The sequence below is a fragment of the Pituophis catenifer genome, unplaced genomic scaffold (assembly GCF_029215685.1).
Source record: "Pituophis catenifer annectens isolate HBS135680 unplaced genomic scaffold, rPitCat1.0.hap2 SCAF_3, whole genome shotgun sequence".
In the NCBI taxonomy this organism is placed as follows: domain Eukaryota; kingdom Metazoa; phylum Chordata; class Lepidosauria; order Squamata; family Colubridae; genus Pituophis; species Pituophis catenifer.
The window spans coordinates 208497982-208524028 of record NW_027256883.1 but is presented as its reverse complement, the minus strand read 5'-3'; the positions used below and the strand labels follow the sequence as shown (position 1 = coordinate 208524028).

The following is a 26047-nucleotide window of genomic DNA, read 5'->3' as shown; positions in this document are numbered from 1 at the left end:
AGTTTCTGAAGGCAACCCGTTCCACTGATTAATTGTTCTCACTGTCAGGAAATTCCTCCTGAGTTCTAGGTTGCTTCTCTCCTTGATTAGTTTCCATCCGTTGCTTCTTCTCCTACCTTCAGGTGCTTTGGAGAATAGCTTGACTCTCTCTTCTTTGTGGCAGCCCCTGAGATGTAGCTGCATAGCAGAGAGCTTCTGGGCCTTTGGCTCTGATCTCCCTTTGGAAGAAAAAGTGGAACCTGGAATCTTTCTCAGCTAATTCCGATAACGTAGGTTTCAAATTCCACCAAGTCTGGAATTTGAAACGAAGCTTTCATTAAAGACATTAAACAGGCTTTTTGGGGTCTTTGACTCTCTGGTTGAATGTGTAGACTTGGAGACTTTCCTTGCAAAAGGCAGCACAGAGGCATTGCTTGTTCAGAATGAATAGCTGCTCAGAATTAAGTATTTGGTAGACGCTGTCTACAAGGTATGAAAACGATGGAACTTCTAAATGAACTTCTTTGATTAGAGAAAAAAACTATTTACATTTATGGTGTAATTTATGGTATAGGCCAGGGTCTCCTGTTTGAGCAGGGGGCTGGACTAGAAGACCTCCAAGGCCCCTTCCAGCTCTATTCTGATTCTGATTCTTACCCTGCCCTCAATGCTCTCTTCCCTGTGATAGCCCTTAAATATTGAAAGATTACTATTGTATCTCCCCTGAGCTTTCTCTTCACTGGGCTAGACATACTTCTGTTGTGGCTCCATTACCTGAGCCTGTGTCATCGGCAGGAGAGGACTCCGAGAGTGAAGGAGAGGAGTTGGCAAGGCCTCCCTCTCCAGGACCCTCCTCTTTGGCAATGCCTTCGGTGTCCGCCGAAGGGCAAGAAATAGGGCCGAGGCCAAGCACGTCCACGCAGCCACAGGTGGACAGTGATGAGGGTAATGAGTCTTGGCTGGATCCATGCCAGCGTCGCAGAGATAAGTGCGCGCAAGAGAAGAAAAGGCGTGCCCGAGATTAGGCTGAGTCACTGGACCACACCCCACAGGGTATAAAAGGGAGCGTGGTGGCCAGTCAAACCTTGTGACAAACAAAGCTGAAAGCTTCCATGCCATTCTGCATTGCCGGACTTTTGCTATAGGCTTTGCTGGATTATATTTGGACTTGATTGACTCCGTAATTATTGAACATTTTACTTTGATGTACCAGAAGCGGAGAGACGTTATCTCTTCCCTTCGTGAGTAATAAACTCTTGGCAGGCAGCCACTAGGTGGCTGCCAAGTTCCGTTATCATAAGGAAAAGGGTTTTGTCGGTTGGTTTGGTTTTTAACTCTTGGACGTCTGTTGGTGTGTGTGCGTGTGGGACGGGGACAGAACAACTTCGTTCCCTTAACCGGGCATCGAACGGTTTAGCCTCTAAACCCCTGATATCTTGGCTGCTCTTCTCTGCACTCTTTCTAGGGTCTCAGTATTTTTGTCCCGTGGTGACCAGAACTGGATGCAGTTTTCCAGATGTGATCTGAACCAGTGCAGTACAAAGCAGTGCTATCGCTTCCCATAATCTTGAAACTATCCTTCTATAGATGCAACCTAGGATCGCGTTGGGCTTTTTGGCAGCTGCACCACACAGCTGGCTCATACCTAAGGGGTGGTTTGACAGGACGCTTCGATCCTTTCTCACAGGAAATAATATTGAGCCAGGTACCGTCTACTCTGGAATTTTCAGATCTGTGCAAACAGCAGAACCAAGAATAGAATAGAATAGAATAGAATAGAATGGAATGGAATGGAATAGAATAGAATAGAATAGAATAGAATAGAACAGAACAGAATAGAGAGTGGAGTGGAGTGGAATGGAATGGAATGGAATGGAATGGAATGGAATAGAATAGAATAGAATAGAATAGAATAGAATAGAACAGAACAGAACAGAATAGAGAGTGGAGTGGAGTGGAGTGGAGTGGAGTGGAGTGGAGTGGAGTGGGGTGGGGTGGGGTGGGGTGGGGTGGGGTGGGGTGGGGTGGGATGGGATGGGATGGGATGGGATAGGATAGGATAGGATAGGATAGGATAGGATAGGATAGGATAGGATAGGATAGGATAGGATAGGATAGGATAGAGAGTGGAGTGGAGTGGAGTGGAGTGGAGTAGAGTAGAGTAGAGTAGAGTAGAGTAGAGTAGAGTAGAGTAGAGTAGAGTAGAGTAGAGTAGAGTAGAGTAGAGTAGAAATCACAGAGTTGGAAGGGACCTTGGAGGTCTTCTAGCCCAACCCTCTGCCCAGCCAGGAAACCCTACACCACTTCAGACAAATGGTTATCCAACATCTTCTTAAAAACTTCCAGTGTTGGAGCATTCACAACTTCTGGAGGCAAGTTGTTCCACTGATCAATTGTTCTCACTGTCAGGAAATTTCTCCTCAGTTCTAGGTTGCTTCTCTCCTTGATTAGTTTCCATCCATTGCTTCTTGTCCTACCCTCAGGTGCTTTGGACAACCTGTGTTTGATTTCTCCTGCCTAAGTGCCCTTATTTCATTCTTTTTGCACATAAACCTTCATGAAAGTATAATGTGGAGCCATTCTGCATGACAAAACGTTAGAATTGGAACGATTCCAATGGCTATGCCCAAATCTTGCTAAACCGGCACTGTTCTCAAACTTAGGACTCACGTTTAATTACAGTAAGAAGTAAGAACATTGTTACGCAACTTGGATAGGTAAATATCCAAGTTTTCCTTCTTTTTCGGCTCTTTGTGTTTTTTGTTTTTTTTAAAATTTGATTTATATGCCGCCCTTCTCCGGAGACTCAGGGCGGCTTACAATGTGCTCAGCAATAGCCTTCATCCTTTTGTATATTTATACAAAGTCAGCTTATTGCCCCCACAAACTGGGTCCTCAATTTACCCACCTTAGAAAGGATGGAAGGCTGAGTCGACCTTGAGCCTGGGGAGAATTGAACTCGCAGTAATTGCAGGCAGCTGGATGTTAAATGCTGCCTTAGGAGGCATTAGCCTCCTACGCCACTCAGGCTCCCTACTTTATTCCCTACAGTAGTTTCTCCTACTGGGGCTTCTAGCTTCCCATGTTAACTTCAACATTTTTTCTAGCTAGGAAAAGGAATATTTTGGGGAACATGTTAATCAGCAAATGAACTTTTATCATTCCCCAGATTTATCTATCCTGCAAGACACTTGAACCCAGAGCTAAATGCATTATGTGGCAGATGTCCAGCAATTCATTATAGAAACACAATTTTCTTACTTTGCCAAATAATAAATGAACAGAATGCTTTGCATAAGATTTTTTTTTTTTAAATCAACGGCATATCTCTTTTGGAGTCTGAATGCCAGGTCAACTACACTAGGAATATTATTAACACTGTTTTCTCCCACTCTGAGTAGATCTACTTTTAGATCTACTCAAACTTTAAACAGCGTTCCCCAGTCGGTCGGATGCCAACTATGCTAGAAATTCAACTTCTGGCATTCCTGAGCATGGTTAGCCAATGCTCTTGGGAGCACCAAGTTGGAAAAAACTGCTTTTAAAAAGAGAAGCCCTTCTTTTCATTGTCAAATTGACTTTGGCATCCCCACAATCTCTTGCAAAATTGAGTTTTCCTGTAAACTACTTGAATGTAAACAATCAAAATAGCCTCCAGCCAGAGAGAGAGAGAGAGGGAGGAAGGGAGGGAGGGAGGGAGAGGGAGAGAGAGAGAGAGAGAGAGGTAGAGGTAGAGGTAGAGGTAGATGGATGGATGGATGGATGGATGGATGGATGGATGGATGGATAGACAGACAGACAGATTGATAGATGGATGGATGATGGATAGATAATAGATAATAGATAGATAGATATTGATAGATGATAGATAGATAGATAGATAGATAGATAGATAGATGATGGATAGATAATAGATAATAGATAGATATTGATAGATGATAGATAGATGGATGATGGATAGATAATAGATAATAGATAATAGATAGATAGATATTGATAGATCGATAGATCGATAGATCGATAGATAGATGATAGATGATAGATATAAAGAGAGGGAGAGGGAGAGGGAGAGAGAGAGAGAGAGATATAGATAGATAGATAGATAGATAGATAGATAGATAGATAGATAGATTAAATAGATAGATAGAGATAGAGATAGAGATAGAGATATATAGATGATAGATAGATATAGAGAGAGGGAGAGGGAGAGGGAGAGAGAGAGAGAGAGAGAGGTATAGATAGATAGATAGATAGATAGATAGATAGATAGATAGATAGATAGATAGATATAGATGATATATATAGATATAGAGAGAGAGTGGGAGCCAATCATCCTTAAAACATAAATTAGAGAAGTTTGCAATTTTCCCCCTTCTTTAAGGAAGGAGTTTTAAACTTGGAAAGTCCTTTGCTTGATGTTGCTCAAGTTGGACCTTTTCCAAAAGGAAAACGGGAGAAAAAGAAAAAGCGAACCTTGATCAGAATAAAAGCACAACAGAGTTGGAGTTTAATATAAATCCTTCCATTCCCCACTATCCTGTCAGAGCTGAAGAAGCTTCTCGGCTGAGAAGCGAAACATCTTCAAAAGAAAAAAACCAAGAAGGTCCAGTTGCCTCCTGAAAAAAAAAAGCACTTTTGGGACAACCACGACCTGGATGACTGAGAATCTCTACAGAAGGGAAGGGACCTTGGAGGTCTTCTAGTCCAACCCCTCTCAAGCAGGGGGCCCTATGCCATGCCAGACAAATGGTTGTCCGATCACCCAACGTACCTGAGCTGTTCTCCTGCGATCATGACCTCCGCTCTGTGATGCTGCTCGGTGGCCTTTTGCTTGAAGAGGTTACTCAAGTTCTCCATCCCTGCCTTTCGGTTAAGCCCAGCTCTGGTGCAGAGGAACAGCTGTGCGTTGCGAGCCAAGAGGCAGCTATGTCTGGCTTTCCACCAGCGTGTTTGCCTTTCTGGACAGAACGGGGCGCCGTGCCAGAAACTTCTTGTTAGCACTTTTAACAGGCGATAAGGGCAGGCTGCTTATTTTGCCTGGAAGGGTGGAGGAAAGACCGAGAGGTAAGCGAAGAGGGTGGGAGAAAAAGGCCGTCCTTAACGCCCGAGAGGTGGAACTGGTTCTGCCTCTTGCCTTCCAGGGCTGTTCCGCCTTAGCTGGAAGCCACTAGAACTGAGGGTCAAGGGTAGATTCCCTCTGAAGGAGAAGGACAAGCTCGAGATCAGTTGTGTTGGAACATGTTGGATCTTCTCACCATTCGACACAAGATAGTCCTTGTCTTAAAAACCACGATCGATCCGAACATTTCCATTGCTAGTCTGATGAAAAGAAGGACTGGGGGAGACCTGATAGCAGTGTTCCAGTATCTCAGGGGCTGCCACAAAGAAGAGGGAGTCAAGATATTCTCCAAAGCACCTGAGGGTAGGATAAGAAGCAATGGGTGGAAACTAATCAAGGAGAGAAGCAACCTAGAGCTAAGGAGAAATTTCCTGACAGTGAGAACAATTAACTAGTGGAACAATTTGACTCCAGAAGTTGTGGGTGCTCCAACACAGGAAGTTTTTAAGAAGAGATTGACCTACTTGTCTGAAATAGTATAGAGTTTCTTGCCTGTTCTATTCTATTCTATTCTATTCTATTCTATTCTATTCTATTCTATTCTATTCTATTCTATTCTATTCTATTCTATTGCCATGGTGGCACAGTGGTTAGATTGCAGTATTGCAGGCAAATACTGCCCACTGCCAGCAGTTCGATTTTCACTGGCTCAAAGTTGACTCAGCCTTCCATCCTTCCAAGGTTGGTAAAATGAGGACCAAGATTGTTGGGGGCATTATGCTGATTCTGTAATCCACTTAAGAGAGGGCTGACTTGTTGATTGTTTGTATTGTGTATATTGTTATATATTATATATTATGATTTATGTATGTTAATAAAAAATATTTTTTAAAAAAAGAGAGATGGGGGGGCTGTAAAGCAGCGGTCTCCAACCTTTCCAGGTTGGCAGCCCAGCCCGGAGCTGGGCACGGGCCCATGTGTGAGTGGCAAGTGTACTTCTGCGTGCACAGCTCAATTTGTGAATCACATGAATGGAGCTTTGTGTGCGAGCGGAGGGAGAGTGCTTGTGCTTGCACACAAAGCTCCAATCGCGGAAGCAGCAGGCACTCGTGCAAGTGGAGGGTACGTGAGTGGAGGGGGCTTGTGCTCGCGTGCGAAGCTCCACTCACGCAACTGATAAAAGTCCACTTGCTGATGTTCCCCTAAATCTCTTGTTTTTCCTAGCTGTTTTGAATGGTGTGTAAATGTGGCTTATTTCTATGTGCCTGTTGATAGAAATACCAATTTAGGCAAACATCAAGCAGGAAACAACAGGAAAAAAACAACTTTCCACCAACACTGACAGAGTAAGCTATTGTATATAAGTAAGGAGCACACCTCCACATACAAAATCACTGATGATGTTACCTAGTCGGGTAGCGAAACGTCTGCAAATAACCAAGCTCAGAGAGCACCAAGGACTCCGTGTATCTTCTAAACATTGAAGGGTGGACTTCATAGTGGGATGGGTAAGTTCAGGAAAGCTTTGGCTCAAACTCAGCCCATTAGGAGCCAATGTGTATGTCATTGTGATAGCAAGAGCCAAAACAGCATAAAACAGTAGCAACAAATGAGATGATGAATGCACTAATTACGTTAAGGGCGGTAGCTGTCAAAGCCAGCAGGATCTTGTTGGCGTGATCCTTGCCAGAACACTAATATTAACAGATCACAGGCCTCCACCAGTAATGACAAAACTACACTTTTTATCCAAGCAGCACAAAATACGGATGAACTGGAGACTAAAACGCAGGACTCGGAATACGCAATGAAAAATAGTTGTTCCTCATCCTTCAGGTTGATAAAGCACAGCTGTGAGTCAACCAGATGCCACAGCTACAAAGACAGCAGTTGTGATGACCGTGGTGGGTGGAACCCACGTAGTGGATGGTGGTCCTTTTGGCCTAGTGGTGAAGGCACCAGGCTAGAAAGTGGGAGACTGGGAGTTCTAGTCTCGCCTTAGCCCAGGGTGACTTTGGGCCAATCACCAGGAGGTTGGGAGTTCTAGTCCTGCCTTAAGTCATGAAAGCTAGCTGGGTGACTTTTGGCCAGTCACATTGGTCTCAGCTGAACTCACCTCACAGGGTTGTTGTTGTGGGAAAATAGGAGACAAAGGTATGTTGGATATGTTCGCCATCTTATTTGTAAAATAAAGGTGGTATAGATAGATAGATAGATAGATAGATAGATAGATAGATAGACAGACAGACAGATAGCTATAGATAGGTAGGTAGGTAAATAGAGATATTATAGATAGGTAGGTAGGTAGATAGGTAGATATAGATAGGTAGGTAGATATAGAGATAAATAGGTAGATATAGATAGGTAGAGATAGATAGGTAGAGATAGATAGGTAGGTAGATATAGATAGGTAGAGATAGATATATAGAGATAGATAAGATAGATAGGGATAGATAGGTAGGTAGGTAGGTAGGTAGATAGATAGATGGATAGATAGATAGAGTACATAACTGCCAAGGCCCTTCTGTGCCATTTGAGTGAAACTTATGTTATCATGATTCTACCACCCACTATGATTTTATCCTCAGCCTCATTTTAACAGGATTGGCTTATCCTACTTAACTGGTCAGCCTCCATGTGTTCCTAAAAGTAAAGATAAATTTAAATCAATTTAAAACAATGTATGAATCCCCTGATGTGAACCTAGAATAATAGGGCTGAACCAGTCCTTGGGAGGTCTTCCAGTACAACCCCCTCCTCAAGCAGTAGACCCTCTACCACTCCATGGATGTCCAGTCTCTTCTTGAAAACCACCAGTGATGGAGCATCCACAACTTCTGGAGACGAGCCATTCCACTGATTGTTTTGACTCGAGTTCAGGGGTCTTCCTTGAAAATTCCAAACATGCATCAACCCTTGGCCACTTTAAGATTTGTGGACTTCAGCTCCCAGAATTCCTCAGCCAGCTTTGCTGGGTTGAATTCTGGGAGTTGAAGTCCACAAGTCAAGGTTGGAGACCCCCGACATAGACTTATGTGACTTAAGACTAGAGGAAGCGTTAGGATGGTAAAGAGACACCCTCTTGTGGCTAGAGGAAAAACTAAGTTTGTTTCTTTCCAGAAAAACCTTCAACGATACAGCACCCACCACTTCTGGAGGCAAGTTGTGTTCATTGTAAATTGGTTGATTGTTCTCATTGTTAGGAAAATTCTCCTGAGTTGTAGATTGCTTCTCTCCTTCATTGTTTTCCATCAATTACTTTCTCCCTTCAGGTGCTTTGGAAAATAGGTCGTCCCCTCTTCTTTGTGGCAGACATTCAAATTCTGGAATACTACTATCATGCCTGCTGCAGTTAATTTTATTACTTTTATTTCACAATTAATCTTATTTCACAAGTTAGGATCGCTACTTTTTTTTAATGGCCTTCTCTACCATTAAAAATAAGCACTCTCTAGTCCACCAAATGTTTATTGAATATAATCTGGGGAAATGTGTTTGTTTTCACAAAGTTTAGTCTGAGCCAACGTTTCTCTACCTTGTGTGGACATCTACTCCCAGAAGTCCAGACTAGCAAGTCCACACATCTTATAGTATAGCCTTTATTGTCATTGTACATCATCTATACAACAAAATTGGTTTTAGACTCACTGGTGCAATCCATGACAAAAAAAATACAAACAACATAAAATAGTATAAAGAATAATCCCTATGCAAGTCATTAGGGAAAAAAGAAAAACTAGTCATACATTTCTGCATGTGCGTGGAGTGATTGTGGCCCAAGGATAGATACTATTATTAAACCTATTTGTTCGGCTGGCTATGCTTCGATGTCTTCTGCCTGATGGTAGAAGTGCGAAGAGACACAGACCAGGGTGTGAATCATCTCTGAGTATCTGCCTTAGTCTGCTAAAGCAGCGAGAGACCTGGCGATGTCATCCAGTGGTGTGTTAAGAGTGCGACCAATGGTTTCTTGTGCCGAATTGATCACTCTCTGTAGTGCCTTCCTGTCCGCAGCAGTTAAACCAGCGTACCATACTTCAATGCAGTACGTGAGGACGCTTTCTATCGTGGACCGATAGAAAGAGGTCATCAGCTGTTGTTCCACCTGATTTTATCGCAGGACTCTAAGGAAATGAAGTCTCTGTTGGGCCTTGCCAATCACCAAGGGACATGTTGTTTTTCCAGGTGAGATTTTGACTAATAAGCACCTCCAAGAATTTAAAAGAGGAAACCCTCTCCACACAGCCCCCCTCGATATACAGTGGGGTAGGTTCATCTTATAAATTGGTCTAAATCAGTGTTTCTCAACCTTGGCCACTTGAAGATGAATGGACTTCAACTTCGACTTCAAGTCCATTCATCTTCAAGTTGCCAAGGTTGAGAAACACTGGTCTAAATTTTCAGAACAGGTTGAATTATCCCTCCACCAACTTTTAGAAACCATCGATGGTATTTGAAAGCGGGAGGCGTATCGTCACCTTGCGATTTTATTATTTTTTTTTTAGTGGATTTTTTTTTTTCAAATTCTCTTCGTAAACCGATCTTCTAAAGTCTCCTCAGGTTATGGTCTGCAAAATCTCCCAGAGCCTGTCCTCAACTTGGCATACAACCAACACTACATCTTGTAAAGTTGCTATGAGGTTATTTTTTTCCAATGCAAGACAATTGTTTTATTGGAGAACATCCCTTCCTTCTCTAATACCCTGTATTAATGCTAGAAAGTGGGAGACGGTGAATTCTAGTCCCGCCTTAGCCATGAAAGCCATCTGGGTGACTTTGAGCCAATCACCATGAGACAATGAGTTCTAGTCCCCCTTTTGTCATGAAAACCAATTGGTTGACTTTGGGCCAATCACTTGGAGAGTGCAAGTTCTAATCCCGCCTTAGGCATGAAAGCCGGCTGGGTGACTTTGGGCCAGTCACTCTCTCTCGGCCCCAACCCACCTCACAGGGTTGTTGTTGTGGAGCAAACAGAAAGGGGAAGGTGTGCTAGATACGTTTGCCACCTTGAGTTATTTGGAAAAATAATAAAGTTGATACCCAAAAAACAAACAAACAAAGGCCTAATGCATTAACCAAGATTGAGGTTAGGGACAAGGTAAAGGTAAAGGTTCTCCTTGCACATATGTGCTAGTTGTTCCTGACTCTAGGGGGCGGTGCTCATTTCCATTTCAAAGCCGAAGAGCCAGCGCTGTCCAAAGACCTCTCCGTGGCCATGTGGCCGGCATGACTCAATGCCAAAAGTGCATGGAGCACTGTTACCTTCCCACCAAAGGTGGTCCCTATTTTTCCACTTGCATTTTTTACGTGCTTTCGAACTGCTAGGTTCGGCAGAAGCTGAGACAAGTCACGGGAGCTCACCCCATTACACAGTACTAGGGATTCAAACCGCTGAACTTTCGATCGACAAGCTCAGCGTTCTTAGCCACTGAGCCACTGCGTCCCTTCTTAGAGACAAACCCAAACCAAAAAGAACATGGAAGCTCCCACCGATGCAACTCACATTTCTGTGCAAAATGCAAACGTGAATGTCAAAGCAACGTGAAGCCACTTAAGAGGATGTCGAAACGGCTTTGTTCCATTTCTCTGACTTTATTGTTTCTCTTTGAGATGACACTGTCGGCCCAGGTTCAGTACCGTTTTGCAAAACAAAGGAACGTAACTCAGCAGCCCTTTGCGAAGGACTGTCAAAATTGTACAGTCAGAAAGAATTGCATATATCCCACAACCCAGCTTTCTTCTGAAAAAGAAACAGAACGAAAAAAAAATCTACTGACCAGTTATTCCAACCAGGAGAGGAAGGAGGTTAAGATCCAGTTACATTTGTCAAGAGCTTTGACCCTTGAACATCCTGCATCTTCTAGAGATGGAGGCCTACTATTTCCATTCATTTAAACCAGAGGTCTTCAAACTTGGCAGCTTTAAGACTTGTGGCCTTCAACTCCCAGAATTTGCCAGATTTAAACCTTAGTGCGGAAAAGAGAAGGTTTGCCACCACTGTGCTTCTATGAAGCGTTTCTGATTTCCCAATCGAGCTCACGGATGTGATATTCCCCTGCAGGTCTCCCATCCAAATACAGCTCGGGTTTGACCCAGCTTGGCTTCCCAGAAAAGCTCAACAGGTACACTTCAATATCTTCCTTTCGGGATTCAATTAAGTGGAGGATGCCCCCCTGACACGGGGAGTTACTGTACGAATGACTACAGCCATACATATAAACGCCTACCATGGAAGACAGGGAAAAGATGGGAGAATTTTAAGGGAAATTAAAGAGACCGCAGCAAGAGTATAAACGAGAGATCTCAAGTCATTAACTCTAGAGCTATGTACAGGGTTGCATTCTCAGCAACGTGCAATGGAAGAAAACGGTTTGGAAACATCCCGATGTCGGGTTTTGGTTTCAGCCGAGTTTGACGGCAGCCTTCCGTAATTTAACGCCTTCTGGCGGAGTTAAACCAATTTGCGCTACAGCCCAATGAACACCGGATAGCTATCTGGAGGGCGTGAGGCCGGGGAAGGCTGAATCAGAGTTTCCTTACTGTACTAAACTGAAGATATAAATCACGAGCCATGCAGAAGGGCTCCGCAGCGTCTATTTCTTAACTCCAGGGTAGCTGATCCTACTTAAATTGCTCTCTTTACTACATAGCAGGGGTCTGCAACCTTAAACACTCAAAGAGCCATTTGGACCTGTTTCCCACAGAAAACACAATGAGCCACAAAACCTGGGTGGGCGTGGCCAACTCAATGTCATTCATTTCCACCAGTCACATGACCACCCCCTAGCCACGCCTACCCAGCTTGTCATTAGGGCAGAGAACTGGTTGTTAAAAAACACCGAGAACCACAAAACCCTTTTGACATCTCTCTCCCTCCCTCCCTCCCCCCCCTCTCTCCCCCTCTCTCTATATCTCTCTCTCTCTACCTCGCCTGCTTCTCCATCCCCCACCATCGCCCTTACCTCAGGCCAGGCGAGGAATGACTGGGAGGGGAGGGGCCAGCCAGTGGTGGGATCACAGGGAGCCACAGCAGAGGGCTCAAAGAGCCACATGCGGCTCTGGAGCCACAGGTTGCTGACACCTGCTATATAGAATTATAGTAGCAAAAACCCCTAGGTTTTTTTTTTTTCTCTCCTCCAATAATGTCACAAAATAAATAAATAAAAAAGAAAGGTTCAAATACATGTCACTTGGTTATGTAGGCAACTTGGGAAATCCCGTACGATTAAATTTGAAATTTGATAACTCTGATCTCTGGTTTATCTATTTATAACTCAATTTCTTAAACAGATTTTGTTGATCGAAGTGTTGCTACGGTAGGTGGCTATGAAAAAGAACTATCTTGGAAACCTATGATGCATTTCTTATGAGATCAAGAGCGGTGCCTTTTCTTCCATAGAGGCAGCAAGCTACAGAACTGAGAAACTGCTAGGTGTAACCAGGGTGGATTTGATTTAAATCAAGTTGATTTAAATCACAATTTAAATCATGATTTAAATCACTAGTAAAAAGGCTTGATTTAAATCAACTCGATTTAAATCATAATTTTGAAAGAGCAACTGTCATCTCTGCTACTCCTTTGACCCACTGTTGACTCACCGATAGTCCCAGTGTTGCAGAATATACAGCCTCATGCTACATAACTAAGCTCCATTTCATGCTGAATAAACTATTTATGTATCTTAAATAGAAAACTATCTTACGATAAGATTTTTACCCCAAAAGTTTTTTATTAAAATAAATTCGATAAAAATCAAAAAAATCCGATTTAAATCAAAAAAATCTGATTTTTTTGGTTTTTTTAAAAAAATCATTGATTTTTATCCACCCTGGCTATAACCCAGAATTGGGTGCTTTAAAAATAAATATGTTTTTATGCAAGGAGTTTAGGACAATGTTTCTCAACCGTGGCAAATTTAAGATGGGTGGACTTCAACTCCCAGAATTCCCCAGCCAGCTCTGCTCTCCTGAGAGTTGAAGTCCATGCCCATCTTAAACTTGCCAAGGTTGAGAAATGCTGGTTTAAGGAGATGAAGAAATCTTCTGTGAGGTAAAATATACATTAAGAGAGACAGAGAGTTCAAGTATGTCCTTGAATTCCATAGCTCAATGATTTTTAAACAGCACATAGAGTGAAAAGAGCAGATGAGCAAAATTAAGGTAGAAACCGATGCTCGCTCTCCCACGCAAAATACACGATGAAGTTTCTAAGAGAAATCCAGGGAATAGAAAATGAAGAAAAATAAAAACTCACATGCCGCTAGGAAAAACGGACAAATCAGCCAAAGAAATAGCCAACTCTATGCTGAGACACACTTTTTTAAAAAAGAAAAAAAAAGTAAGGTGCGGTTTTTGAGGTCACAAAATCTCCGAAATTTGGCAGAAAAAAAGAAAGCATATTCTTGAAAAGAGAGGCACAGACAACCTAACCACCTTAGTCTGATTAGAAAGCCCAAAGGGAGTGAAAACTGGGACCAGAGACCGGAGAAGCAAAAATCACCAGAGAAGAGGAGAAATTTTGCTAGCAATTAAAAAAAAAAACCAGCAAAAAGTACCACACAATCAGATCAAGTACTTCATATTTCTTCACAAGATAAGATACTGACATATTGAACATTACATAAAAATTGTAGGAAACTATTAATACTTCATGATCTCCGTGTGTTTACCCATGTGCCCTGATATACACACACACAGTTTATATACAGCAGACGATTTCAGCTAAATTCTGAGAAACTGGACCTTCCAAGTATCCAGCCGCTCAGAAATCACACAGTTCATTAGCCAAGCCAAAGGTTTTTCTTAGATAAAGACACCAGATTTTCATCCTGGTTCCTGAAAAGCCTCATTGTGACATCCAGCCAATTATACCACGATTCAGTGTTTCCTGCGTCTTAGTGGTCTAATACTGCAGTATTTAAATACACATAGATTATTTTTTTAAAAAAAACAATCTAACTGATCACAAGCACCAAAAACAGAATTGACATCAGACCTTGTAGAAAAGGATACTGGATATTTTTTTTCTTCTTCTTCTTCTCAAATTCATGCAGCATAGCTCAGAATGATAAACATTGCAATCGGGTTATTTTTCAGTAGTCTCCTTCCGGGCACAGGGGGAGCGGAAGGGAAAGAGTAAGCTGGAAATCTAACGTGGAATCTTATAAACGAAATTTTATAAGAGCGAAGTTCCAAATTATTTGTTTGGTTATAAAAAAATGTTCGCTTTTGACATTGGCGTGTCCCGTTTTGAAAAATTGTCACCTATCCTGTCTGTTTTTCCATCACTGTTTGTATCCAGCAATTATGCTAAAATTGAGGAACGTATGGAACCTTAAATGGAGAAAAAAAAATACAGGAGATTTAATTTAATGTATAAGGGTGTGGGGGAAAAAAGAAGAAAGGATGAGGAATCTTACACACACCTGTTGAAAGCAGCTAAAGCTAAGAACGGGATTTTTTTTTTTAAAAAAAAGCTTTTAGAAATGCTGTTTGTTTCCTTCTAAGTAACTGAAGTTATTAAGCGGACAGCGTCCTTAAAAACAAACAAACAAAAAAACACCCTTAAATAAACTTGGATCCATCTACAATTTCTTCTACAATATCTTAAATAATATATTTTGGCTCAATTGCAAGCCATCCCATCTCTGTCACAATAGCCCTCCCTACCCACCCACCCCGCCCCACGTATCAAGACTACCCAGAAGTCCTCCAAAACATCAGCCGAAGTCCCCCCCAAAAGAAGTTGTGCGAGTATGCCGAACGACACATGCGAACGTTGTGCTGGGATGGTAGGCTGGCATGGAGTTGCTTCTTCCAGAAGATTCTCGGGTTTTAAGGAAGCTGGGCAAACCCCACGGCGAGGATATAACTGACGCGACGGTCATTTCCGTGACGGTGATTTGGCTCTTCGTATGGTAATTACAAGAATCCGCAAACTCACGTGGTTTTGTTTTTTTGATACGACGGTGGTTGTAAACAGGAAGTGGAAAGAGAATGGAACAGCAGGCGCGGGGTTTAAAGAGGCTCCCGTCGAAAGATGTTGGTTAGTCCAGTTATGTGGGAGATTCTTCCATCAGAGGTGTGATATTTTCCCCTCCCCCCACCCCGACTTCCGCTATACTGGTGAGAGAACGAGTCCTACCAGTTGTGATTGTCCCATTCGTCTTCAGGAGCTGAAGTGGCTTCTTTAGTGGTCTTCTTGGCAGTCTTTTTGGCTTTGCCCTCCCCGGCGGCGTTCTCCCAGTTGGTCTCCCAGTTTTCCCAGCTGTCACCATTACTGTTCTTGTTGTTGGAAACGGTACCTGACCCCCAAACATCCCAGCTGTCGGAGCTCTTCTTCTCCATCGAATTGTCCACGTACGTCCAGCTATCGCTGCTTGGGGACTTGTGGGTTTTGGGTGGGTCTGAATTGCCGAAGGTCTCCCAAAAGCTCTGATCCGCGGTGTTGTTCTGGTAGCCGTCGCTTTTACTGTTCTGGTAGCTCTCTGTATCCGGGGGCCTTTCGGAAAAGGAGAGGAGAGAAAAATAGGGACTTAGGGTTAGTTCAATGGAAAGTCATCCAGGAGAGAAGCAACCTAGAACTAAGGAGGAATTTCCTGACAGTGAGAACAATTAATCGGTGGAACGATTTGCCTCCAAAAGTTGTGAATTTTTTTTTTAAATTTGATTTATATGCCGCCCTTCTCTGGAGACTCAGGGCGGCTTACAATGCGCTAAGCAACAGCCTTCATCCTTTTGTATATTTATACAAAGTCAGCTTATTGCCCCCTCAAACTGGGTCCTCATTTCACCTACCTTAGAAAGGATGGAAGGCTGAGTCAACCTTGAGCCTGGCGAGATTCGAACTTACAGTAATTGCAGGAAGCTGGTGTTAAATTACAGAGCTCTGTCTGTTGAGCTATCCAGACTCTCTCAATGCTCCAACGCTGGAAGTTTTTAAGAAGAGACTGGGCAGCCATTTCTCTGAAATGGTACAGGTAGTTCTTGACTACAATTGAGCTCAAAATTGACGTTGTTGAGACATTTGTTAAGTGAGACATTCGTTAAGTGAGTTTTGACCCATTTTGCCAGCTTTCTTGCTACAGTTGCTAAGTGAATCACTGCAGTGAAGTTAAGATGCACTAACTGAATCACTTAACAGTTGTTAAGTGAATCTGGCTTCTCCACTGACTTTGCTTGAAGGAAAAGGTTGCAAAAGGGGATCACATAACCCCGGGACGTTGCAAGCGTCATAAATATGAGTCAGTTGCCAAACTTCTGAATTTTGATCCCGTGACCACTGGGGATGCTGCAGTGGTCGTAAGTGTGAAAAATGGTCCTAACTCACTTTTTTCAGGGCCGTTGTAACTTCGAACAGTCACTAAACAAATGGTTGTAAGTCGAGGACTACCTGTACAGGTATTTCTTGATTTTACGATCACAACCAGGACTAGAATTTACTCTGGTAATCAAGACAGTGACTCAAACCCTATGTTACAGCCTTTTTTTTGCCATGGTTATTAAGTTAAAAAATGTTGTTAAGTGAATCCGAGTTCACTCCATGACTTTGCTTATTGGAAGCCAGCTGGGAAGGCCACAAACAGTGATTGAATTATGCTGGGACATTGCAACCATTTTAAATATGTGTTGTTTGCCAAACCACTACCCAAATTTTGATTACATGACCGTGGGGTTGCTGTAATGGTCAGAAGTGCGAGGATCAGTCACTTTTTTCAGTGGTATTGTAACTCTGAGTGGTCACTAAATGAAAAAAATTAAGTCAAGGACTACCTCTATTTGGAGATAAAGCTTGTGAAAGTAATCTGGATGTTTTTTAAAAAAAACCCTGCATTTTTTAAAAAAGTAATATTTATAAAAATGTGATCCCAGGATATTTTAGGTTGTTATCAGATTTGCTAACCTCCTCCCTAAATTGTTCTCTCTCCAACATGGCTCAGGGTTTGCACAGCTTCAAAATCTGATTAAGAAATGAACCAGTTTTTAATGGTACCTAAATCAGTTTTTAATGGTATCTTAGCTGGAAACCTTATCCTCTAGAACACAGGTGTCAAACTCGCTGCGTCACGTTGCAGTCATGTGATGTTTCGCGACGTTTTCCCCATTCACGGAGCTGGAGTGGGCATCATGACATTAGAGTGAAATAATTTCCGTGACATTGAAGGAGACGAGCAGTCAGAACCCGAGGGCAGCTTCAAACGCATCATTAGTTTGGTGTCACTATGTTCCCACCAGAAACCCAAGTCCAGTCTCCCATGAATTCCATTGACTCTTATCTTAGCACCAATTTGGTTTCATAAGATCAGATTCTTATGTACAGGTTGCACGTAATAAACTTTTGATTAGTGCCAGGTGTCAAGGGAAATCAGGCAGATCAAATGGGTATAAAGACTTACTGCAAACTTAAGCTCTCTACAAGAATCTGACCAACTAGAAGTCAAGGGAAATGAGCAGGAGATAAGAAGGCATTCAAGGTAAACTGGACTTAGATCGACTGCAGGTCCACATAGACTCATGACATGTTTGACCTCTCCCTCGGGCTCAGCCTGGTTATCTCCTACATCAGGCACAAGTAACCAAGAACAGGAGTTGAGTTCAAAGCACTAAAAATTTATTTTTAAAACCAAGATGGCTGGGGAATTCTGGGAGTTGAAGTCCACCGATCTTCAAGTGGCCAGAAACACTGACCTAGGTGCATGAGAGAACATATTCTTTTTGAGATCGCCGAGACCTTATTTACAAGTAATATGTCAGAGAGTTCTGTATCTAGTACAAAACCTGAGCAGACACATCCACCATACCTTTCAGAGGACCCATCTGGTTTTCCAGAAAAAAAAGTGGTCATATCTCGCCAGCTTTTAGTACTTACTCCCTGGACCTGTGGGGTGGAGGAAAAGATAATAAGGCAAAGAGAAAAATTACAAAGAGAAAGAACAATGGTGCACAGATAACAACCCTTTCCTTTATCTGTCTTTGAAGGCAAGAAAACAAAATGGGATTTGGCAAGCAGCTATATCCTTACACAAGAATATAAACTGTGCCCTGCTGGATTAACCTGCTGGTCCATGTAGTTCAGCAGCCTGTTCTCCTAGCGGCCGACCAATTTCCCAACTAAGTCCCCCAGCAAACTGCCTGCAAAGGGAGTCCTCGAGACTTAACCACCAATCCCCATGATTTTCACAAAACAGAAGGCTGATTCACTTCTTCACCAACACAAACTAAAACAATAGGAGCAAGCCCATGTTGTGGCTGTAATGATTAAAACAACAACAACTATTATGCTCTGTTTGCATTTTTGTTCTAGGTTTCAACATATAATTTAAACATATATATAGGAGGAGTTGGTTTGCCTCACTGAACTACTCTCTTAGGTTATCCCAAAGCCACTCCTCAAGAAAAGGAGTGGACCATATTTCTATGGAGTTAGCAAACCTTTGAGGTAAAGGTAAAGGTTCCCCTTGCACATATGTGCTAGTTGTTCCTGACTCTAGGGGGCGGTTCTTATCTCCGTTTCAAAGCCGAAGAGCCAGCGCTGTCTGAAGACGTCTCCGTGGTCATGTGGCCGGCATGACTAAATGCCAAAGGTGCACAGAACGCTGTTACCTTCCCACCAAAGGTGGTCCCTATTTTTCTACTTGCATTTTTTACGTGCTTTCGAACTGCTAGCAGAAGCTGGGACACCCAGCTCACCCCGTTAGGCGGCACTAGGGATTTGAACCGCTGAACTGCCGACCTTTTGATCGACAAGCTCAGCATCTTAGCCACTGAGCCACCACGTCCCTCTAAAGCAAACCTTTATATGCATGCAAATACATTTAATAAAATAGACAAGGCTCTCCCCTCCCCTCCCCTCCCCTCCTCCCTTTCCTTTCCCTAATTTTTCTTTCTTCTTTATGTCCTTCCCTTGCTTTTCTTCTTCCTTTCCTTTCCTTCCCCTTCCCTCCCCCCGACAAAGAAACCTGATCAAATGATCAGGCTGCTTTTGAAAAAATATATATACACATTTAAACCTACAACCATTTGGCTAAAACATATTTAAAACTAAGGAGATATTAGCACTTACCAGTTTTATTGAAAATGGCAGCAAGAAACAGGAGGAGAGGGAGAAGACACAATTAGCGTTTTAAAAGGATTTGTGCTCATATTAAGCCGTTTCCATATTCCTTTGCAATACAGCTCCTCAATTGTTCTGCTCTATAGTTTTTTTTTCAGTATGGCCTTTATTAAGAGGCAATAAAGATAGTAATCCAGACTATTTTAGGAGACAGGAGAAAAAATTGTTTTGATTCTCACATCAGTGGCATGGAGGCCGACTTTTTAATTATTTTTATGAAACACTCGCTTGGAGAGTCACTTGATAGAAGGCCCAAATCTGATTTACAGGTAGTCCTCAAGTTACAACAGTTTGCTTAGCGACTGTTCAAAGTTACAACAGCACTGAAAAAAAGTGACCTGACAGTTTTTCACAGTTATGGCCTTTGTAGCATCCCCAGGATCATGTGATCAAAATGCAGGCGCTTGGCAACTGCTTCGTATTTATGACTTCCTGCTGTATCCCAGGGTCACGTGATCCCCTTTAGCGACCTTCTGACAAGCGAAGTCGATGGGGATGCCGGATTCACTTAACAACCAGGTGACTAACTTATCCACCACAGTGATTCGCTTAACAACTGAGGCAAGAAAGGTCGTAAAATGAGGCAAAACTCACTTAACAAGTTTTGGGGGCTCAATTTGGGGGATGTTTTTTAATTCGTCTTGGGCCAAATTGTTTAATACGTTTTTACACTGTTTTAAATTTTATAATCTGTGTGTTTTATCTTTTTGGCTGTTCACCGCCCTGAGCCCTTCGGGAGTAGGGAGGTATATAAATCTAATAAAATAAAAATAAAATAAAATAAATTGTGGTCGTAAGTCGAGGACTACCTGTAATATTAAATAGTGATAGAAGTCTGGACATGTCTCAACACCTATTTTTTCATAATCTTTTACGACTGAGTGAAACATGACAGTCCCAGTAGCTATTGCTACATTAAAGGAACTTTCAGGTTTATTTGCCATGTAAAACAGATGTGACTTTGGAGTTAGACATAAGAGATGAACTGGGACTCCAGTGATTGGGGGGATAGCGGGGGGGACCACAGAGAGAGCTGCCTAGAAAAGCTGCCTTGCCGCCAGAGAAGCCGTCCTCGCGCTGGAGCTCCGTGTGCCAAACCGGAATATGGAAACTGGCTTAACGCAGGGCCTCCTGATTGCCAGGCAGGCCGCTCCATACCTTGGAAGCAAAATGCGAGACTCCCTGGGAAACGTCGTCCAAAATTTTTCCATCTTTCACCTACGTGAATCAAGTGGTCCAGAGTTAGAGGTAGATCAAGGCAGCCTGCGAGAAACGCTCATCACGCAAACGTCAAAGAAAGGGTTTCTCACGCAATGAAGCCGGGTTGGGAGAGAGGGGGGGAAAAAAAAAAAAAAAACTACCACTGCCCAGTCTAAAGGACGACTCTTCACCATACTGCCAGGAGAATGCCAAGGTTTGGGGTCCAACCCACTAAAAGTATCCGGAGGCATTTACTATATTAGATAGATAGATAGATAGATAGATAGATAGATAGATAGATAGATAGATAGATAGATAGATAGATAGAGAGATGGATGGATGGATGGATGGATGGATGGATGGATGGATGGATGGATATGTATATATAGCAATAGCATTTAGACTTATATACCGCTTCACAGTACTTTTACAGCACTCTCTAAGGGTTTTCAGAGTCAGCCTATTGCCCCCAACAATCTGGGTCCTCATTTTACCCACCTTGGAAGGATGGAAGGCTGAGTCAACCTTGAGCCTGGTGAGATTTGAACTGCCGAACTGCAACTAGCAGTCAGTTGAAGTAGCCTGCAGTACTGCACTCTAACCACTGCGCCACCTCGGCTATGTATGTATGTATGTATGTATGTATGTATGTATGTATGTATGTATATGTTTTTCTTTCTTTTTCATAGGTTTTATGTGTATGTCTCTTTAGCCAGGTTCTACCTACGTAAACCAAGATATTATGCACCCCTAGTTCAGTGAAATCACAATCCACTAGTTTCTAGGCTTTTTTCAGGCAGCCAGCAAGCATGCACCCATTTGTCTCCCAATGGGCAGCAGGGTGCTTGCTTGCTGCCTGCCTGAAAAAAGCCTAGAAACTAGTGGATTGTGATTTCACTGAACTAGGGCTGCATAAAAATCTTGGTTTACATGGGAAGAACCTGGCTAAAGAGAAATACATACATACATACATATATATACATACATACATACATACATACATACATACATACATACATCGAGAGAGAGAGATGGATAGATGGATATCTAGATATAAATACTGAGAGAGAGAGAGATGGATGGATGGATGGATGGATGTGTGTATTGAGAAAGAGGGAGGGAGAGAGGGAGGGGGAGAGAGGGAGAGGGAGGGAGGGATGGATGGATGACTCTCTCTCTCTCACTGTGTGTGTGTGTGTGTGTGTGTGTGTGTGTATCTCAAGAAAGAGAAAGAGAAAGAGAAAGAGGGAAAGAGAGAGCTCTTTATTAAAGAATTGAGACCAATATAAAGCAGGAGGTTGTGCCTCTTAAGAGTGTCCCTATGTAGAACTTTGCATGCAAAGTTCATTGTACTCTCTTTGGTATCCTGATGTCCAGATTTCACCCTCAAACACACAAACTGAATGGGATGATTCATTCTGTATCTAATTTAGACATACTGCCTTTCTAGAGGGCATCGGTCATATTCAGTTATTTCCCACTGACCATTCAAAGACTGAACATTCTTCTTGGGGTTTTTTTAGGGATACGGAAAGGGGACCCAATCCTTGGGGAAGAGTACAGTCATCCAAATATGCTTTTATCATGAAAATTTGCAGAGCCCTCCAACCAAGTAAATAAGCTTCCAACTCGAAGGGTCGCGAAGGGATGCGATAAACCGGCAGTTCCCTGCATACATTCATTCTCCAGTAATAGTCATGCAACCCAGCGGTATCCTAAGAGAAACAACATACTGCCATTTGCTTTTAATCCATACTTCAGAATCCTTGTCTATGGAGATTCTCAGTCCTCCAGCTCATGGTTGTCCCAAAGGTGCTTTTTTCAAGAGGCAACTTTCTGGTTTTTCCTTGAAGGTCTTTCGCTTCTTGGATGAGAAGAGCAAAACCAGTTAAGTCCAGCTGCCTCTTGAAAAATACAGAACCACTGATATGCTCCATGATCGTTCTACAAAAGTAAAGTTATTCTTTGTTTCACTTGGGCACAGGGTCATCATTTGCTGATGGGGACATATGTCAATTGGCAAAAGAGGGTTGGATGGAGCTATTAGGAGTGACTAGGAAAGTCGAACCAAGGTACAAGCTGGTTTAACCCAAATGTCATTGGATGGACCTTGGTCAAACTTGGGCTGTGGAGGGAGAAGGAAAGGAGAGACTGGATTCCACCTTGAGTTTCTTTCTAGGAAAATCGACATCCTGGTGCAATAAATGAATCAGGAATTTGAGACAGAAGGGCTGAACAGGAGGGAAAGACGAATGGGAAAAGCAACATGGCACACTGACCTGAACCAGCAAGTCAGAATGTTGGCTATAAATTTACTGGGGTGCTCTCTAAGCTTGGTTGTTCTCTTGCAGACATTTCATTACTCATCTAGGTTAACATCATCAGCGCTAGAAGGAAGTCCCACCAACACTGACAGGGCAAGCGGCTTGTATTTAAGCAGAAAGCAAACCCCACTCCTTTTGGCACTGATGATGTTACCTAGCTGGGTAATGAAATGTCTGCAAGAAAACAACAACCAAACTCAAAAGAGCAACAAGGACCCCCACAGTTCAACCCTGAGCTAAAATATTCTCTTCTATTGGTAGATATCTTGTAATTTAACCCGGGAAGGTTTGGACAGGATCTATAAAGTGACAAGATTTGGGATCGTAGGTTTACACGGAGGTTACAAATACACGTAATTCATACTGCGTAAGCTTCCTAGGTTCAGAAGGAAAGTTGCATTTTAAAAGGCATGAGTCATGTACTTAGTTCCAAAGTTACCTTTTCCTGTGCAGGTTTGAGAACATTTTCACTTAAACTCTGACCTAACTCTGAAGCCTAGTTAAAAGCAAACAGAACAAAAATCAGTTAACACTTGTTGTTTTTTCTTTCCCCGCAGGTCACACCTGACACACACCACTGCACAAAATATCCCGTAGAGATTCATATTAAAAAGAAGACCAAGTCCTAAGCATTGTCCAAGACAAAGCAACAGAGTCAGCCTGAAGCACAAGACACGAGAACACAAAGGGACACGACACTGAAATACACAAGACAAGAGAGCTGTGGTTACTTATCCTTGGGTTGGGGCTTTCAAGTGAGGTCAAAGGGTAGACATACAGATAGTCCTTGACTTACAACCGTAATGGAGCCTGGCCATTAAACGAGACGTCCACACTAAGGGACCGGTTGTAAATCAAGGACTATCTGTATATTCAGGAGTCTTATTCTGAATCAACTACAATTGAAAAGAGGATTACTGAGTCCCTGGCGAATGAAAGGGAAGATTATTAACTGAAATTGTAAACTGAGGAGGCGGGAAAATGGAGTTACTTGCACCTTGATTTTCTAGAAGATACAGGGTAGTCCTCGACCTACAACCATAACTGGAATCAGAATTTCCGTTATAGAAAGCGAGGTTAAGTGAATCACTCATTTAAGTTAATGTTATGGTCCGCCAGCAGAGCTGGCAGCAGACTCAGATGATGAGGAGGTTGGGGAGGAACTTGAGCCAGGTGCTGGAGTCTGGGGAAGGCTCTGATGGAGGCTCTGCGTCAGACGCAGAGATAGAGCCAGGGCTGTCCGACATTTCCCAGCCACCGGAGAGGCAGCTGCCTTTGGAGGCTTGAGATGAGGGAGGAGGAGGAAGAACAGCTGGGGCCTGTTCCAGATGCACGTATGCACAGAGCAGTTAGGAGAGGTGAGCAACGGAGGACAAGGAGTCGACTCAGGAAGCAAAGCACACGTGGATGCTGCATGGCCCCTCCCTGGATGGGGAAGAAATAGAAGGAAAAGGGAGCGGTGGTCGTAGGCGACAACCGTTCGTATTTCTGGAGATTTTGCACATGGTGTTTCGTGCCTCAAAGCCTGCTTGCCAGAACTTAATTTGCAATCTTTGGGATGGGAGCTCACGGCCTGGCAATTATCGCAAGGGACCGATAAGGTCTGTTACTGCAGTTAACTCCTTGAAGGGCTCTTGCCTGGACTTTTCGGTGGGTGAATGCCATGAATTCACAAGAGGTAAATAAAGAGCGGGTTTTCGTGACAAGGAGTCTGTTTCTTGCTTCTACTAAGGCTGGGTCAGAACAGTTAACCCTGCGGTCATTAAGCATCTCCTGCTTTCCCCCACTTATTTTGCTTCTCTGAAGCTGGCTGGGAAGGTCGCAAATGGTCATCACACGACCCCCAGGATGCTTCAACCATCGTAAATACAGGTAGTCCTTGACTTACAACAGTTCATTTTGTGACTGTGCAAAGTTACTACTATTAATCGTCTCATCATTCCCATCACTTCCACTTATTACTGCATGACTGTAACTTTGTTGCTTGTATCCTTACGATTTATATTGATATTGTTTCCTGATTGCTTATTTGTACCTTATGACTATCATTAAGTGTTGTACCTTATGATTCTTGATGAACGTATCTTTTCTTTTATGTATACTGAGAGCATATGCACCAAGAGAAATTCCTTATGTGTCCAATCACACTTGGCCAATAAAAAATTCTATTCTATTCTATTCTATTCTATTCTATTCTATTCTATTCTATTCTATTCTATTCTATTCTATTCTATTCTATTCTATTCTACTCTACTCTATTCTATTCTATTCATTATGACGTCACTGAAAAAAAGTGACTTATGGCCATTTTTCACACTTACAATCCTTACAGCATCCCCATGGTCACATGATCAAAACGAAGATGCTTTGCAAACTAATTCACGTTTATGACAGTTGCAGTGTCTCTTAGTCATGTGATCCCCATTTTGCGACCTTCTGACAAGCAAAGTCAATGGGGAAGCCAGATTCACTTAACAACCGGGTTACTCATTTACCAACTGCAGTGATTCCCTTAACAATTCTGGCAAGAAAAGTTTTAAAGTGGGGCTTAGCAATACGTCTGTTCCTAAGCAACAGAGATTTTGGGCCCAATTGTGGTTGCAAGTCGAGGACCATCTGTATTGAGTCCTTGGTGAAAGGAAGATTATTAACCGAAGTTGTAAAGAGAAAAAAAACTTGCATCTTGATTTTCTAAAAGATATCAGCAGTTCTTGACCTACGACCATAATTGGGACCATAATTTCGGTTATTAAGCAAAGTGGCTGTTAAGAAAGTTGTGTCTGATTTTATGATTCCTGCCATAGTTGTTGAGAAAATCATTCCATTAAGTGGATCACATGGTTGTTAAGCAAATCCAGCTTCCCTCAATGATTATGCTTGTCGGAAACTGGCGGTAAGATTTGAATGGTGCAGTGGCCTAGAGGTGGAGCTCTCGCCTCACAATCAGGAGGCTATGAGTTCGATCCTAGGTAGAGGCAGATATTTCTCTCTCGGCACAATGAGAATATATCTGCCAAACAAAACTCCGCATTGGCGACGGGAAGGGCATCTGGCCATTAAAACACTCTGCTAGCTCCATTCAGTTGCCCAGACTCCACCCCACAAGGAATTATGGGGTTGTTAAAAGAAGGTGATGATGAAATTGGTGGGAAGGTTGCAAGTGGCAATCATGTGACCCTAGGATGCTGGAACTGTCATACATACATGCCAGTTGTCAACTACCTGAATTTTGATCACATGACCATAGGGATGCTGCGAAGGTTGTAAGTGCGAGGACGGACTGCAAGCCCCTTTTTTCAATGCTGTTGTAGCTATGAATGGTCAGAAATGTTGGGCACGAGTGTGATCGTATGTTGAGGGCTACCTGTATAC

General features: G+C 42.7%; 2 protein-coding genes across 4 annotated transcripts in view; both read right to left on the bottom strand.

The window, feature by feature from the left end:
- The window catches only part of LOC139314491 (DEP domain-containing mTOR-interacting protein-like), a 45307-nt gene extending 40471 nt beyond the window's left edge, over positions 1-4836 (bottom strand). The window contains exon 1 of the mRNA XM_070940136.1: positions 4751-4836. Within this exon, the coding sequence (XP_070796237.1) occupies positions 4751-4836 (86 nt within the window). The remainder of the gene's footprint in view (positions 1-4750) is intronic.
- Positions 4837-13654: 8818 nt separating this feature from the next.
- ARFGAP1 (ARF GTPase activating protein 1) overlaps positions 13655-26047 on the bottom strand; it is a 46635-nt gene continuing 34242 nt past the window's right edge. For 2 of the 3 annotated variants that reach the window (XM_070940133.1, XM_070940134.1), the window contains exons 10-13: positions 23115-23171; positions 20310-20369; positions 17839-17915; positions 13655-15539 (exon numbers count right to left, since the gene is read on the bottom strand). In XM_070940133.1, coding sequence (XP_070796234.1) covers positions 15179-15539; positions 17839-17915; positions 20310-20369; positions 23115-23171 — 555 coding nt within the window. In that variant the 3' untranslated portion in view covers positions 13655-15178. The remainder of the gene's footprint in view (positions 15540-17838; positions 17916-20309; positions 20370-23114; positions 23172-26047) is intronic. The other variant, XM_070940135.1, reaches the window with a different exon arrangement.